The following is a 16,329-nucleotide window of genomic DNA, read 5'->3' as shown; positions in this document are numbered from 1 at the left end:
TTCGTACTGATGTTATTTTAAATCAAATTGTTTTCTTAATTCTATTTTCAGATTGTTCATTGTTTGTGTATAGAAATATAACTGATTTTTGTATATTGATCTTATATTCTATAAGTTTAATGAAATCATTTATTAGTTCTAATAATCTTTTGGTGGTTTCCCGAGGATTTTTATACGAAAAACATGTCATCTGCTAATAGAGATAGTTTTACTTCTTTCCAATCTGGACAGCTGTTACCCCATTTCCTTGCCTAATTGCCCTGGCTTGAACATCTGGGTACAATGTTGAACAGAAACGTTAAGAGTGGACATCCTTGATTTGTTCCTGACCTTAGGGAAGAATTCTTTAAATACGATGTTAACTAGCTATGTGTTTTTCGTAGACACCCTTTACCAGGTTAAGCTTGCTTTCACTCTTAGTTTGTTGGCTGTTTTATAATGAAAGGGTTTGGCTTTTTTTTTTTTTTTTTACCATCTACTGCGATTCTCATGTGATTAGTGTCCTTTATTCTATTGATATGGTGTATTGTATTGACTGATCTTCATACGTTGAACCAGTCTAACATTCATGAGATGAATCCTCCTTGGCCATACTGTATAATTCTTTCATGTGTTTTTGGTTTCAGTTTGCTAGTATTTTGTTGAGGATTTTTTGTGTGTGTATTCATAAGGGATATTGGTCTGTGCTTATGTCGTAGTCTGTATTTGGTATCAGGATAATACTGGCCTCACAGAAAGAGCTGGGAAGCATTCCTTCCTCTTCTATTTTTTTGGAAGAGTTTGTGAGGACTGATATTAATTCTTCTTTAAATGTCTGGTAGGATTCACCAGTTAAGCCATCTGAGCCTAGACTTTTCTTTGTGAAAAGTTTTAAAAATAATTTCATTTTGTAATAGTTTTAGATTTATAGAAAAATTGCAAAGATATTTCAGAGTTTCAGTATGTCCCATACCCAGTTTCTCCTATTAGTATCATTTTGCATTAGTATGGTATATTTGTGACAATTAGTGAACCAATATTGATACATTATTATTAACTAAAGTCCATTTTTTATTCTGTTCCAGGATCCTTTCTAGGATATTACGTTACATTTAGTAGTCATGTCTCCTAAAGCTTGACAGTTCTGATGAGTACTGATCAAGTATTTTTTTAGATTCAGGTATTGTTCTTCAACTAGGACTGAGCTAATGTTTTTCTCATGATTAGATAGAGTCATGGGTTTTGGGGAGGAAGACCACAGAGATAAAGTCCCATTCTTATCACATCATATCAAAGATACATACTATCACCATGACTAATCTCTGTTGATGTTGACCTTGATCACCTGGCTAAGGGTGTGTCTGCCAGACTTCTCCACTGTAAAGTGACTCAGTTTTACTCTTTTTACCCCATTCCATACCGTGTTCTTTGCAAGGAAGTCACCATGTTCATCTCACACTTAAGGAGTGTGCAGTTATGCTCCACCTACTCAAGGGCAAACTACCTACATAAATTATTTGGAATTCTTCTGCATGGGAGAACATCAATTCTCCTCCATTTATTTATTTATTCAATAACTTGTTTATATCAGTATGGGTTCACTGATATTTATTTTATATACCTGCTTATCATAAAATATTACTTTATTTTATTGCTCAAATTGTTCCTGTTTTGATCATGGGAGCTGTCTCTAGTGGCTCTAGTATCCCTCTGACATACTCTCATCATTGTAGTGTTTGTGTGTGTGTATGTTTGTTTGTGTATTTGAACAATTCCTTACATTCTGGCACTACAAGAAACTCCAGGCTCAGTTTGTGTATTTCCTTTCCCAGTCTGAGAATCGGCCAATTCTCCAAAAATCCCTGGTTCCTTTAATTGAAAATTGTATTAGAAAGCAGGATCTGGGTGCTACATGTGCTTGTTGCAGACAGGACATTGATCCATCTAGTGTGAAATTTTTTAATTACTAATGCATCTTTCTGCTTGTTACCAGTCTAACTCAGATTTTATATTTCTTCTTGAATCAGTTTTGACAGTTTATCCCTTTCCAGGAGTTTTCCATTTCACTTAAATTATCCAGTTGTTGGCCTACAGATGTTCATAGTGTACCCTTAGAAGCCTTTTTATCTCGAGAAGATCAGTAATAACGTTGCCTCTTTCATTCCCGATTTTAGTGATTTGAATCTTCTCTCTTTTATTCTTGGTCAGTTGAGCTATTTTGTCAATTTTGTTGATCTTTCAAAGAACCAACTTATGTTCATTGATTTTCTATGCTGTTTTTCAGTTCTCTATTGCATTAATTTCTCCTCTAGTCTCTATTATTTCCTTCATTTTCTGCATGCTCTATGCTTGGTTTATTTCTTTCTCACACCACCCCATCCATCTAATCCTGTTACTATCTTCAATATGTACTCATAATCCAATCACTTCTTGCCATATCCACTGCCACCTCCTGATCTGATCCATCATCATCTCTCACCAGGTATGGTAATAACCTACTTACTAGTCTCCCTGTGTCTACAGGTGTCTATCTGTAATCTAGTTTTAACACAGCAGCAGAATTATCAGTTTAAAAGCAGATCCTTTTAGCTCAAATCACTTAACTCCTCTGTGGAAAACCCTTCAATGGTTTTCCATCTCTCTAAGAGTAGAAGTCAAAGCAGAGTTTCAGTGCTAATGGTGCATATTACAATCAATTGTGGGCTTAAAAACAGATACATCAAGCTGAGCCTCAAAGAAATTCTGATTTATAGGTCTGATGGGGGTCGAGTAGTGGAGTGGCACTCAGGGATATATAAATATATTTTTTAAGATCTACAGGTGATTCTAAAGGACCGGCTAGATTGAGAATCACTGTGTTAAAATGGATATGGAGGAGGAAAAGAATCCTAGATATACAGGAGTTGCTGTTACTAATATGAACGCATAATATATTGCTAATCATTCTTTTTTTTTTTTTTTTTTGGCGGTACGCGGGCCTCTCAATGTTGTGGTCTCTCCCGCTGCGGAGCACAAGCTCCAGACGCGCAGGCTCAGTGGCCATGGCTCACGGGCGCAGCCGCTCCGCCGCATGTGGGATCTTCCCAGAACGGGGCACGAACCCATGTCCCCTGCATCAGCAGGCGGACTCTCAACAACTGCACCACCAGGGAAGCCCGCTAATCATTCTTTATTTTACGTATCAACAAACAATAACTGCTAACGTTTTTTTAAGTCTGTTAAGTAACAGGCAGTGGGGTATTTAGAACGTATTAACTCATTTAGTACTATAAACCTTATAAAGTAGGCCCTACCATATTTTATAGATTCTAAGACATACTTTGTTTTCACATTTTAATATCTCTGAAGTCTGACGTGTCTTATAATCAATGAAATTGTACAATCACTACTGGCCAGATGGCAGTTATGATATAGTTGTCATTGCCTGCACAGACACAAACTTGATTACTCTAGTCAATGGTACTATGTGAAATAAACAAAACGTTTTTTTCCTAAGTCAAAGTGATTTATGAAAAACTGGACTATGAACAAGTTTTGGTAATACCTTACCCAATTTATTTTGCTTTTACTTTCCTTTCAATGTATATATATGTTGATATACAATAAAATCTATATCTAAGTAATTCTGTAAGAGTCCTTTGAATAGTATAAAACAAATATTCTTAGTGGCAAGAGAGCCATAGTTAATTGGCACTGTTTTTTCTTTCTAAGTGGTACATCAAATGATTGATTTGTGTCATAATATTACAGAAAATGTTAAGGAAAAATAAGTTGATACTAAGGCCATTAACTGCCAAGATAGACATTTATTTGAGCTCATTATTTAATAATGATTTTTAAAACTTCTTGCTTTTTTGACCAAGGAACATGTTTTATGGAAAGCTTTATCTAGATATTGCAATTTTGACCATTAAAAATAAAATACAGATTCTTAAATTACTAAGAAATTGTACAAGAAGTTTCATACAGTACCTAAATTAATTAATTTTTCCACCCAAAGTAACATTTTCTCATTACTCTCTTCACTCTGTGCCCACTCTCCTCTCTCTAAATAAGTTGGGTGTATTTCTAAAGAGGTACAGTAACTTACTTTGTAAACAATGATGCATTACATCAATAATATTTAGATGAGAACCCATTTACCACAAATTCAGACTCTCAGAGATGATATTTATCATAAATTGTTGACTCATGACACTTCCTTAGTAAAGTATAACTTAATGATATTAATTCTTTTCTGTTTTTTTGTGCCCATGAAACAGAGGAAAGAGTTAATCTGTTTGCCTTAAGAAAAGTAGTTTGTCACTCAGAGCTATTATTTATGGGGTTTAGTTTATTATTTTTAATTCAAGCTTCAGGTTGATTATGTTAAATTCAAAGTTAGGTTTTATGCTGCGTGACTGTGAAATGTGCAGGAAAATAGAGCATCATGAACACAAGATCAGTTACTCATTGGACATTGACTTATCCCAGACAATATTGTTCTTATTGATTTTTAAGCATTAGAGATGCATACTATACTATGAAGTATAAGCAAATAATGTGGTAACGAACTATATTAATATATTTTTTATTCTTTAAAGAACTGTAAAGAGAATAAAAGAAATAAAAATTCCTGGTACAGGAAATATAATCATTCAAATACACAAACCCACTAGTAATATGAAGTTGATTAATATAACCTTACCTTTGCTTATGGGATCTATTATTCTACAGATTTTCCAGTTAGATTTTAATGGAGGCATACTACAGTTAAACCATCCAAAATATATGGGAATAAATGTTGTGAACTGAAAAAATTAACTTCTTATAACTATTAAGATATGCATGATATTTCCACTTATGTTAGTCAAATATAAGATTAAATACCTTTATTGCAAGGAGTAATTATAAAATTTTAATGGGTTTGTGCCTTTAATACCTATTAAAAACACATGTTTTAGTTTAAACATGAAACTTATTAAGTATGACGATGCTATTTAAAAAGTCTCCTTTTGGGCTTCCCTGGTGACGCAGTGGTTGAGAGTCTGCCTGCCGATGCAGGGGACACCGGTTCATGCCCCGGTCTGGGAAGATCCCACATGCCGCGGAGCGGCTGGGCCCGTGAGCCATGGCCGCTGAGCCTGCGCGTCTGGAGCCTGTGCTCCGCAGCGGGAGAGGCCACAACAGTGAGAGGCCCGCGTACCGCAAAAAAAAAAAAAAAAAAAAAAGTCTCCTTTTAATATATACCTGGCTCTAACAAATGTTTTTGTAATGTAATGACTATTTATCTAAACTTCAAGGTGCCTTTGAAACTCAAGGTTTTCAAGACCTCTGTAACAAGCATAAGCTATAAAAATAAACTCATCCTTTTCATATTTTATAATATTTCCACTGATCAATGTCCACTTATTGTTTCCATTAATTAGCACAGCATCCCCTCCACACACATGCACACGAAACTTTCTTATTTTTAATAGGGTTATCACAGAAATGGGTTTCAAGCTCCCATATGAAGAGGTAACATTAAAATTAAGGTCCTTAAAAAAAAAAAAATTAAGGTCCTTTATAGTTTCATTTTTGTGTTTTTAAGAGCCCCTGAATTCAAGGGGTATTATTCAAAGACATAACATTATTAATGGGCTTCTGATATTAAAATTATAACACAAAAAATGTACGTGTGTGTTTATGAGACCCAAACCTTCGAACAGTTAAAAACAAAAAAGCAATATGTCTGGTTTAATTAACACAATATATTTTTAAAATGTCTAAAGATTATTTTCATTTTAAAACAGTCCTTATATTTAGAAAAGCAAGTAATACAATTCCTATAACAAAATTACAGAAATACCAAGAAGGAAGAATCCTTTAAATAACCTTCATTTACTGTTAAAGATAAACTGTCATTCTACTACTCATAGGGGTCCTCTGAGGTTTACAATAATTGATGTCTTAATGCTTTGGAGAAAGTAATATCTCCATATAAAGAAAAAATATTGAGGTATTTTCCTTTGAGGAATATTAGTGTTAATCTAATAGTTAAAACTGAATAAAGAGAGATAAAAACACATTTTTACCCCATTTACATAAAGTCTATAAATGGGATTATCATATTAGCTACAACTGTGTAGTTAAAAGTCATTGGGTCTCTAAAACCAAAATGACAATCTTTTAATAATATAAAAATTATTAGCTAAATAGATGTCTGGTAGCCATCAAAATAATATCAACTTTACTTTGGGCATCAAAATATGAATGGTTTCTAAGACATTTAGAAATTTGTATTTAAAAGATTTAATAAAATTAAAAATGATAAAATTCCCCATAATATTTTTTAACATGATATTGTAATATGACATGACCTCTCAACAGGACAGATTTTGTATTTTGGTAAAGGAAGCAAATTAAATGCAAATATTATTATATTCTTTAACAAAGATTCATTACCTGGAAGACTTGGAAAGAAGGACACTAAATTGAGGATTATCAAGAGGACATAGTAACATTTAGAACCACAGATTAGAACTGGCCCAGAGCTCCCTAATCTAGTTCTTCCTTCCTTCCTATTTTTCCTCCATTCTCACATGTGCAACACATACTTAGATTTTGACTTCTAATCAAAAACTAAATTCATATTTGTATTTTAAAAATTAAAGTAGTATCAGCTGGCCAGAGCTTCTGATAATATGCAATAAACTACATACTACACTGAGGTGATATATTAACCAAAAGCAATCTGTCATTTTGAAAAGTGTGAAAGTTTCATAGTTAAATGAACAATTCCCATTATTTTTCTCAAATATTTAATAGTTTCTAAACTTTAGTCATTACATATAAACATTCCTAGAGCTCTAGGAACCTCAACCTGAGAATAAGTTATATAGTACGACGCCTCTCTTTAGAGGAAACTGAATTCAATTAGACTGCTTACCCACCTAGTTAATGGCAGAGTTGTACACAGATGTTTTCACAATTCTATCTTTATACAGTTACATTTTATAAACTTTAGAAATCAGATATTTAAACACTGCTAGTCATAATGAAGTGAGAACCCAGGCTCCCTGATTGAGCTTAACTTCTTTTCTAATGATAAGAGGCATAAATATTCACTTGCTCTACTTCATTATGGAATGTTTTCATACTGCCTGACTACCACTTGTTTTTTCCTTCCTGAATCCATACTTTTACCTTAATAGATTGTCTAGCATGTGTAGAAGATTGTTTATCTCCACACAGAATTCCACTTTTTGCAAAATATTTATATATTAATATTTTAAGAATTCCTTTTATATTGGATTACATTTTATCATAGGACCATACCAAGTAAATTCTCACTGATGTTGCACTGCCCATGTATAGAAAATCAGAGAGGTGGAGAGAATTAGGGTAAGTAATTTATTTGCAGGGGAGTGGTGTCAAGTTTGCAAATACATTATAGGTAGGCACTGGATGTTTGAAAATAGGAGAGTAATTAAGAAGAACTCATGTCATTTACTAATTCTATAATTTGGAATATTCTGGATTGTTTTTAAATATAATCTTCTTATATGTGGAAAACAAGAAGGTAAGTAATTATATCTCTGCTATACATTGTTTCACAAAATTAAACGTATAAAAATATACTGGGAAATGCAACAGCAAATAGAATGCTAATAATACTAATATTAATAGTAATAGACGGACTTCTCTGGTGGCGCAGTGGTTAAGAATCCATCTGCCAATGCAGGGGACACGGCTTCGAGCCCTGGTCCGGGAAGATCCCACATGTCGCACAGCAACTAAGCCTGTGCACCACAACTACTGAGCCTGCACTCTAGAGCCCACGAGCCACAACTACTGAAGCCTGCGCATCACAACTACTGAAGCCCGCACACTGCAATGAAGAGTAGCCCCCGCTCGCCGCAACTAGAGAGAGCCCGTGCGCAGCAATGAAGACCCAATGCAGTCAAAAATAAATAAATAAATTTATAAAAATAAAAAGTAATAGAATATAATAATATTAATAAAAACAGAAACGCTTTTTCATTATATGAGGTATAGAACAATAAATCTACTGCACATTTAGGATCCTCATATTATTATATTTCTTTGTTCCTTTCAATTAACTAATACATACAAAGTTAGGAAACTATATTTGTTTAATATATTTACATCATCAGCTGTTGTTCTGTAAGAGTATTACTGTTTTTATCAATTTTAAGATTATAAGGGACACACATGATTAATTCTGATATAGAAATGTATCAAATTGAGGTGTAATTCAAACATACTTGGATTATCAGATACCCATGAAAAAGATCTGATTACCAAAAAAAAGAATTCTACAAGATACAAACCAAAAATTAATATTTATTGCTCAGAATATTCTTTTAAGTTATAAAAATAATCTTTTTATAGTATAACTACCTAAATTAAAGAGATTGCAGGTTAATCAACAAAATTAATATTGGTAACCACTATAAATTCTAACACTATTTTAAAAAAACTGCAACTAACCAATGCTTCTACAGATACTGATTTAAAATGACAGTGGCAAATTTTGTTCTAAAGCTTAAAAAATACTAGATTGACTTGCTCAATCTTAATAAATGAAACTGACTTGAAAATCTCTATTTGAAAGGAGGATGTCAATTAAGGAATACAGATCCATATGTTTGCTTGAATCTTTAAACTAAAGATTAAGTAATATTACTGTTACCTCTCTCCGTCGAGAAGCCCAACATGTTTGTTTGATCTTCCACACCACAGCGGCCACCAGTAATAAGGATAAAAAACAACTAGAAAATAAAACACAAATAATTTTTGCTTAAAACACTTGCAATGTGTCATGAAATGATAAAAGAATATGTAGAGGACTTAAAATATATAGAAATAATCACTTTGCCTTGGTAAATATTCAAGCAAAACAGATAAATTAGAAGTTTGTAAAACATTCTCAAGTAAAAGCAAAGTACACAGGTAGAAAAATTATTTATATTCTTTAATATATATTATAGTCTATCTTTCAGATTTTCTCTGTCAGAAGGAATGTAACTTTATAATTCTGTTGGTTTTATACAGCAATAAATTTTTTTAGAATTGCTATTGAGTCATAAAATCTGGGAATTTTATAGATTTAAATATCACACATTTATTCATTTTACCTTTATTAGCAACTATCTTATATCTGAGAATATTCCTGTAGTTCTCAACTGAAGGTGATTTAGCCCCCCCACCCATCCCACCACTGGGACATTTGACTATGTCTAGATACATGTCTGATTATCACACTGGGAGAGAAGTGCAACCTGCGTCTAGTGAGTGTAGCCAGGGATGCTGCTAAACATCCTGCAATGCACAGGACTGCCCCCAACGACAAAGAATTATTCTGTCCAAAATGTCAGCTCTACAGAAGTTGAGAATCCCTTGTATATGCTAATGTTTAAATTAAGAAATAATTCAATTACAATGTATATACACGTGGTCAATATGTATTAGGTACCATATGCGATAGACTATGTAACAGAGGATACTTTTTTAGCAGTAATTTGAGACTGACAAATCTCAAAATAACAGATTTATGTGAATCTGGTTAACCAATCCCAACCATGCATTACTGTTTCTTTTCCCTTCCTTTGCTCTGTGGTCAAAGATTATGCTATGAAAAGACCCAGAAATGAGCAGGACAGTGCCACTATAAATTCACTGGTCACTGACCACTACCAAAAACCTGGTCTTCACCCTTAACTGATCACCCTTGTACTCATCAATTGATTCACTCATAAGCAGTGTAAATGTTGACACTTTCTACTCTTGTCAAATCCTTAATATATTTTTTCTCCTTGCCTCACTTAAAGAAATCTTAGAATATCTTTCAATGATGCTGACAATGACATGGATAATTCTAGCACCCATCCACTGAGTGCTAAACACATTCCAGATACTGCGCTAGATACATCACACTGAGGACTGGGTTTAGTTTTATACGAACATTTCCAGATCGGATATATTATTCTTATTTTAGAAAAGAAGAATCCAATGCTCAGAAAAGTTCAAAGTAAACTGCTTAGAGTCACACAGGGAGTTTAAGTGGTAGAGCCAAAATTCAAAACGAGCCTCAAAGCCTCAGACTCTTTCCTTCCCATCTGTTGGGAACTCTGAACTCTGAGCTTGCACACTATGTCACAACAGTTGTTTTCCATATTCCCCAGTATCAACCACTGAGGTACCTTACTGCTTTTTACATAATTATCTTTCCCTCTAGTATTTATAAACTCATTCTACTTCATCTAAATTTAAATTTTCAGAAGTGCTCAAGTCCCACATCACCTAAAAAATAAAAAACAATAGCCCTATTTTATTAACCCTGTAGCTTCCTCTAGTTTGTTGAGCAAGTGGTCCATGTAGCCACTTCCATGTCAATTTCCTCATAACCTAGTCTTATTTAACGTCTTATAATTTGGTATCCAATTTGTATACTAATAAAAATGTTAACATTAATAATTAATGTTTATATACTATGCAACATTTTAGTGGGTACTTCCTCATCATGACTTTCTAAAAATTAAATAAACTAGTCTTTTCTCTATCAACTGTCTTTTACTTCTCAATTGACAATACCAACCATCCATCCTTTAAAACCCTTCTGAACACTTTATTTTCTTGGCTTCCTTCATCCTTCTTGACACACTATGGAGTCAGTGAAAGTAGACTGCATTCCTGACTCCTTGTTTTAAATTATGGACATTCCTGAAAATTCATTCATAAGACCATGCTATTATCTATTCTTGCTCTCAGAAAAAGAGCTCAGTTATTCTCATGGCTTCAACTATGACCTCATTTGGAATCATTTCCAAATATAAGTCATTTAACCTGACAAAATGAGAGCATCTTATCATTAGAAGAGATCGATGACATTATTTAGTTCAGACTCCTCCCAGGAAAGAAATTCCCAGCACAACTCTGATAGTGATCCGGTTCCTAATTAAATACACATTGTAGCTTCTGCTGGCTCATAAGTTGGTGCATTGTATTTTTAGCTAGCTCAAACTATGAAAATTTTCTGTTAAGCTGTCTTTCTAACTTTTATTAATCAGTGCTGCTTCTGTCTCTGGGTTACACTGAATCAGCCATTTCCTTCTTCTATATTCTAATACTTCTTTATATATTTGAAGACTCTTCTTACATGATTCCTTCTAGTCCACTGGTTCTCAGGAGAGTTTTGCCCTCCAGGGACATTTGGCAGTGGCTGGAGACATTTTTGGTTGTCACCACTTGGTGGACATAAAGTGGGATGCTGGTAAATATGGTACAATATAGAGGTCAGTCTTCCTCCCCACAACAAAGATTTTCCCAGCCAACCTGCCAATAGTGCCGAAACCCTGTTCTAGTCTGAATTACTGCCACAGCAGTTACACTTCCCTTGTTATATCCAAGTTAACAATGCAACTGTTGAAATATAGTAGTGAGAATCGATACTTTATATATAGTCCAAGGATCCATTTATCTGAATTTAAGTCTTACCATAATACCTTAAGAATTTTAACAAGAGAGATAAATATCACCTCAAATCTACCATGTCCAAACTGTACTCCTGAATAACATTCATAATAAAAGTAACTAACATCTATTGAGTAATATGTACCAAGCACTGTGTTATATGTTTTACATGCATTAATTCTATCATTACCACAATCACACATGATACACTGTGTATTCTGTTATGTACTCATTTAAAAGATGAGAAAGTTGAGGTCATGGAGAGTTTACATAAATTGCCTAAGTTACAAAAGTCTTAAATTGCAAGTTCTCCCCTTTCTGCTGACTTCTTGTCTCACCATTACTTTCCAGGTAAAATGTAAAAACACATTCAATTTTATCATCCCTTATATTCAGTCAGATACCGTATCTTGTAAACTGTTTCTCTCACAGTGTCTGCAGTAGTAGACAATAGTACACACACCAAAATTCATTTGCATTTAATAATTAAACGTAACCTAAATACCAAAAAGTATTTTTATTTGACAATTTGTAATTCACAATATCCTCCCTCCAAAATAGTTACATGATCAAGATTCAGTTTAGGACAGTGAAGACTTGCTGAATTTCTCCACAGGGAACTTAAATTCTTTCTGATCTAAATTTCATGACACAAGTGAAGAGTGTCACTTTTATAATGATAGAGGAAGCCAGTATAAAATTTTTCAGTTTTCACGATTTTACCTCCTTGAGAAGAGGAGATGTACACTTTAGGAGTTTGTTATGCTTTCTATGTAAATTCATATTAGGCTGGTAATAAAAAGTAATAAAAAGAAAATATTCTAATAATATACTATTATAGGAATAGATATGGAATTATACCAGCAGAGACACTGAGAGTTTAAACTAAAGGGTATAGAGAAAACAAGATGGAATGAAAGAAGGTTTTCAGGCTTCTTGGATTCTATGGGATGGGAACATAGAGCTATTCAGTTGGAAGCAGGCTTTATCCTTTAAGAAAAGGGAAGAATGACCCAGAAGGGAATCAGAGACCTTTCGGGCTCCCACTCCCACCACAGGCCCAGGGGGCAAGGATGGATCCTCCTCAGTTTCAAAGGGTGGAGCCTCTTGGGTTTTACAGGACCAGGATACCCCCGCCAAGAGCCTTGGTGCCAAGGCTGCAGCACAGTGCTGCAGCATTAGGGCCACCTTGCCAAGCTAACGTGGCAGGGCCGGACCACAGAGCTATGGGGTGACGTCCCTCAGGGGACCTGGAGGTAGAGCACTGAACCAAGGAGGGTTATTCTCAAATCTTTAAGTTTGATGGGATTAGCCTTCCTTGGGATCCATCGCCCCTTTCTTCCTCTACTTTTCTTCCTTTTGAAATGGGAATATCTATTCTATGCCTATACCACCGTAGTATTTTGGAATCACATAATTTGCCTGGTTTCACAGGCTCACAACTAGAGAGGAATTTTGCCTCGGGTTAACTTGTACCCCAAATCTCACCCATATCTGATTTAGACGATATTCAGATGAGACTTCAGACTTTAGTGTCGATTCTGGAATGAATTAAGCCTTTTGGGATTGCTGGGATGAAATAAATGTACTTTGCATGCCATAAGGACATGATTTAGGGGGCTAGAGGCAGAATGCTACAAATGTTCCTCCAAAAGTTGTATGTTGAAGCCCTAACCCCCAATGTGATTATACTTAGAGATAGGAAATTTGGATGTAACTAAAGTTAAATGAGGTCATAACGGTAGAGCCCTGAGCCAGTAGAATTAGTGTCCTCATAAGAAGAAACACCAGAGAGCTTGTGCTCTCTCCCCAAGCACTTGTACCGAGAAAAGGCCACGTGAACACACACCAAGAAGGCAGTCATCTACAGGCCAAGAAGAAAGCTCTCACCAGAAGCAAACCATGCTGGCACTCAGATCTTAGACTTCCCAGCCTCCAAAACTGTGAGACTATAAACTTTCTGTTGTTAAAGTCACTCAGTCTGTGTTAGTTGTTTACGGTAGCCTGAGCAGACTAAGACACTCCCCAAACTCAAAAGGAAGAATAACTTCCAGGTTTGTACTGGTCAGGGCCCTGGCTACATTTCTTTCTGTTTTCTGACATACACTCTGTTGTGCATCAGCTTTATTCTCAGGCTTGTTTTTCCCTTAGATACAAAAACGAATGCCGCAGTTTCAGACTTCTATCACATACCATTATACATGCCCACTCTTCGCCAATCACTTGGCGAATTGAAGGGTATGCACTTACTGGCTTTAGCCCATTCATGAAGCTGGTGAGGGATCAATTCCTCCCAAATTGAATCCTCACTGCATAGCCACATGGAAGCAGTTAAATGAAGGCTCGGAAAGACTCCATAAAATCTACTTCTGCTATCATTTATGTAAAATTCATAGAAAAACACCTAAATGAACCTCCCCAAAACTGGTAACAGATTTACAAATCTAAAGAGCACATTTGATAACTCTTCAATCCTTTCTTGAAATATTTTACAGAAAATAGAGTGCTCTAAAGCCTCCTTGGCAAAGTATTAAAAAGGCAAGGAACATATAGTAAGGAAGACCTTCCTGGTTAATTACTCCTGTTACAAATCATGTACCTGGATAAAACCTTAATCTCACAAACTTGCACCAAAAATTACAAAGGTCAATGTATACAGTGCTCTTTTCTACACTCAACTTTTATTTAAAGCATACCTTTTGAAACCATGTAGTCAGGATAAAAGTTTCAATTACAAAATTCCCTTAATATTTTTAAAGTAGTAAATGCTCTTCTTAAAAAGCTTTCCTAAAGCACTAATGCATAACACACATAGAGAAATCATAAGTATACAGCTCAATGAATTATCGCAAAGAAAATATACCCATGTAACCACCACCCCAGTAAAGAAATAGTACTTTGCCCATCCCTATTCATCAGAGGTCACTAGCATAATGATTTTTAACACCATAGTGTGTTTCTGCCTATTTCTGAACTTTACACAAATGGAATCCTAAAATATTCATTCTTTTGTTTCTAGCTTCTTTTGTTCAAAACTATGTTAGTGAATGCCATCCATATTGTTCTTTTAGGATTAGTTTGTTCTTTTCATTGCCCCATATTCTATTATTTTTAGGTATTTGGGTTATTCCAAGGTTTTGGCTATTTAAAACACACTGCTTTAATATGCTTAACATGACCTTTGATGGAATGGAATTGTTGGATCACAGAGTATGGGTAAGCTCAACTTTAGAATACAGTCAAATTGTTTTCAAAGTTGTTGCACCAACTTCTAGACCACCAGAAGTGTCTAGAGTTCCACATCCACTCCAACATTTGATATCATCTATCTTGTTCTTTTTAGTCACTATAATGGGTGAATAGTAAATAGTATTATATTGTAGTTTTATAATTTGCATTCCCTGATAAAAATTAAATGGAGCACATTTTTATATTTTGTTAGCCACTTATCCTTTTTTGTGAAGTGCTTATTCAAGTCTCTTGCCATTTTGGGGGGCGGGGAGTTGAGTTTTAAGACTGCTTCTTATTGATTTATATGAGTTATATATTGTGACTATAAGGCCTTTATCCTTTATATAGGTTGTGAATATTTTATACTACTGCATGGCTTGACTTTTCACAATGTTAATGACATCTTCTGACAACAAAAATTGTTAGTTTTACTGTAGTCTAATTTTATTGAAGTGCTTTGTGTGTCTGTTTAAGAAATTTTCCCAGTTCTAAAGATGTGAAGAAGAATTCTCATATTACCTTCTAGATGATACTTCATTGTTTTTCCTTTTCTCCTGGTATTTATTTTTATGATTAGTATGAGGTAGGAGTCAAATGTTACTTTCCTCCATATGGATGGTTAACAGATCCAACACCTGATAAAGTTTTTCTTAAAGCTATAAATAAATATTGACAGACAGTCCTTGACTTGCTAACCACGCTGAAGAATGGCGCACTTCCATCACAGCCCTTTCTGCTGTATCAAATTTACAGAGGGACTGAGGTCTTATTTGTATCTTATAGAAAATGTTGATATTCTCTATAGAGATATTTTACTTTAGACATCTGTAGGCTGTGCTTACAATGTACCCAAAGCTTTTTCAGTGCTATTTGAGTCTGCCATGTGGGTTCAGTCTGTGGCCTGGGCAGAGTTCTAACCATTAGCCACTTCTCAAATTCTTTGGTATACTAATTACGATAAGAGCCTCACATGGAAAATCCCAGAAGTTCAACTTTATGGGATGGCTTTTCTCTCTGTTATTTCCCAGACTTTTTCTGGTTCTCTGGGCTTCACTTTTCCATCCTCTGGCCAGAAACTACCCGCTTCTGTGACTGTGCCACATTCTGCATTGGGAGGACAGAGAAGAGGGAAAAGCAATGGATTTGTATTGACCCTCTTGTACCTACAGTTCCACATTATGTAGAAGATTCCCAACCCTTGGAAATTTGGCTCTAGCAGCTTCCTGGCCGTTTTTGCTGCAGCCAATGTTCCTGCTTCAAGACTGTTTGGAATTGGGGGTATTTAAAAAAGAGAGGAAAAATTGGGGGGTGGATCTCCCCTACTCTCTGAGCTTCAAGGGCTTCCTTTTCCATAGCACAAGTCAGAACTAGAGTATTTTTCCAGGATGTTTTCTGCATTGAGGCTCAAGGCAGGGGATACTGGAGGAATAAATGGTTAACTTCCAAATACTTCAGGGTGCTCTGAATTCTGCTGTTCTTCCCTGATCTGCCTAATGATACTTACTTTTCACAATTACCAGATAGCTGCCCATGCATATCATCCAGGTTTTATAGTTGAGACCCATGGGACATAAAGAGAGATGTATGTTTATGTAGTGTTTCCTGGAACTGGAAGCCTGATGGTGAATGGATTTTTGACAGAGCTGCAAAGGTATTTCAAAA

At 35.0% G+C, this 16,329-nt stretch overlaps 1 protein-coding gene across 1 annotated transcript in view; it reads right to left on the bottom strand.

The window, feature by feature from the left end:
- Positions 1 to 16,329, bottom strand: part of ATRNL1 (attractin like 1) — a 706,327-nt gene that overhangs the window by 387,470 nt on the left and 302,528 nt on the right. Inside the window, exon 26 of the mRNA XM_049697035.1 lies at positions 8,657 to 8,735. Within this exon, the coding sequence (XP_049552992.1) occupies positions 8,657 to 8,735 (79 nt within the window). The remainder of the gene's footprint in view (positions 1 to 8,656; positions 8,736 to 16,329) is intronic.

The sequence above is a fragment of the Orcinus orca genome, chromosome 14 (assembly GCF_937001465.1).
Source record: "Orcinus orca chromosome 14, mOrcOrc1.1, whole genome shotgun sequence".
NCBI classification, from domain to species: Eukaryota; Metazoa; Chordata; class Mammalia; order Artiodactyla; family Delphinidae; genus Orcinus; species Orcinus orca.
This window is presented reverse-complemented; position numbering and strand designations above follow the sequence as displayed.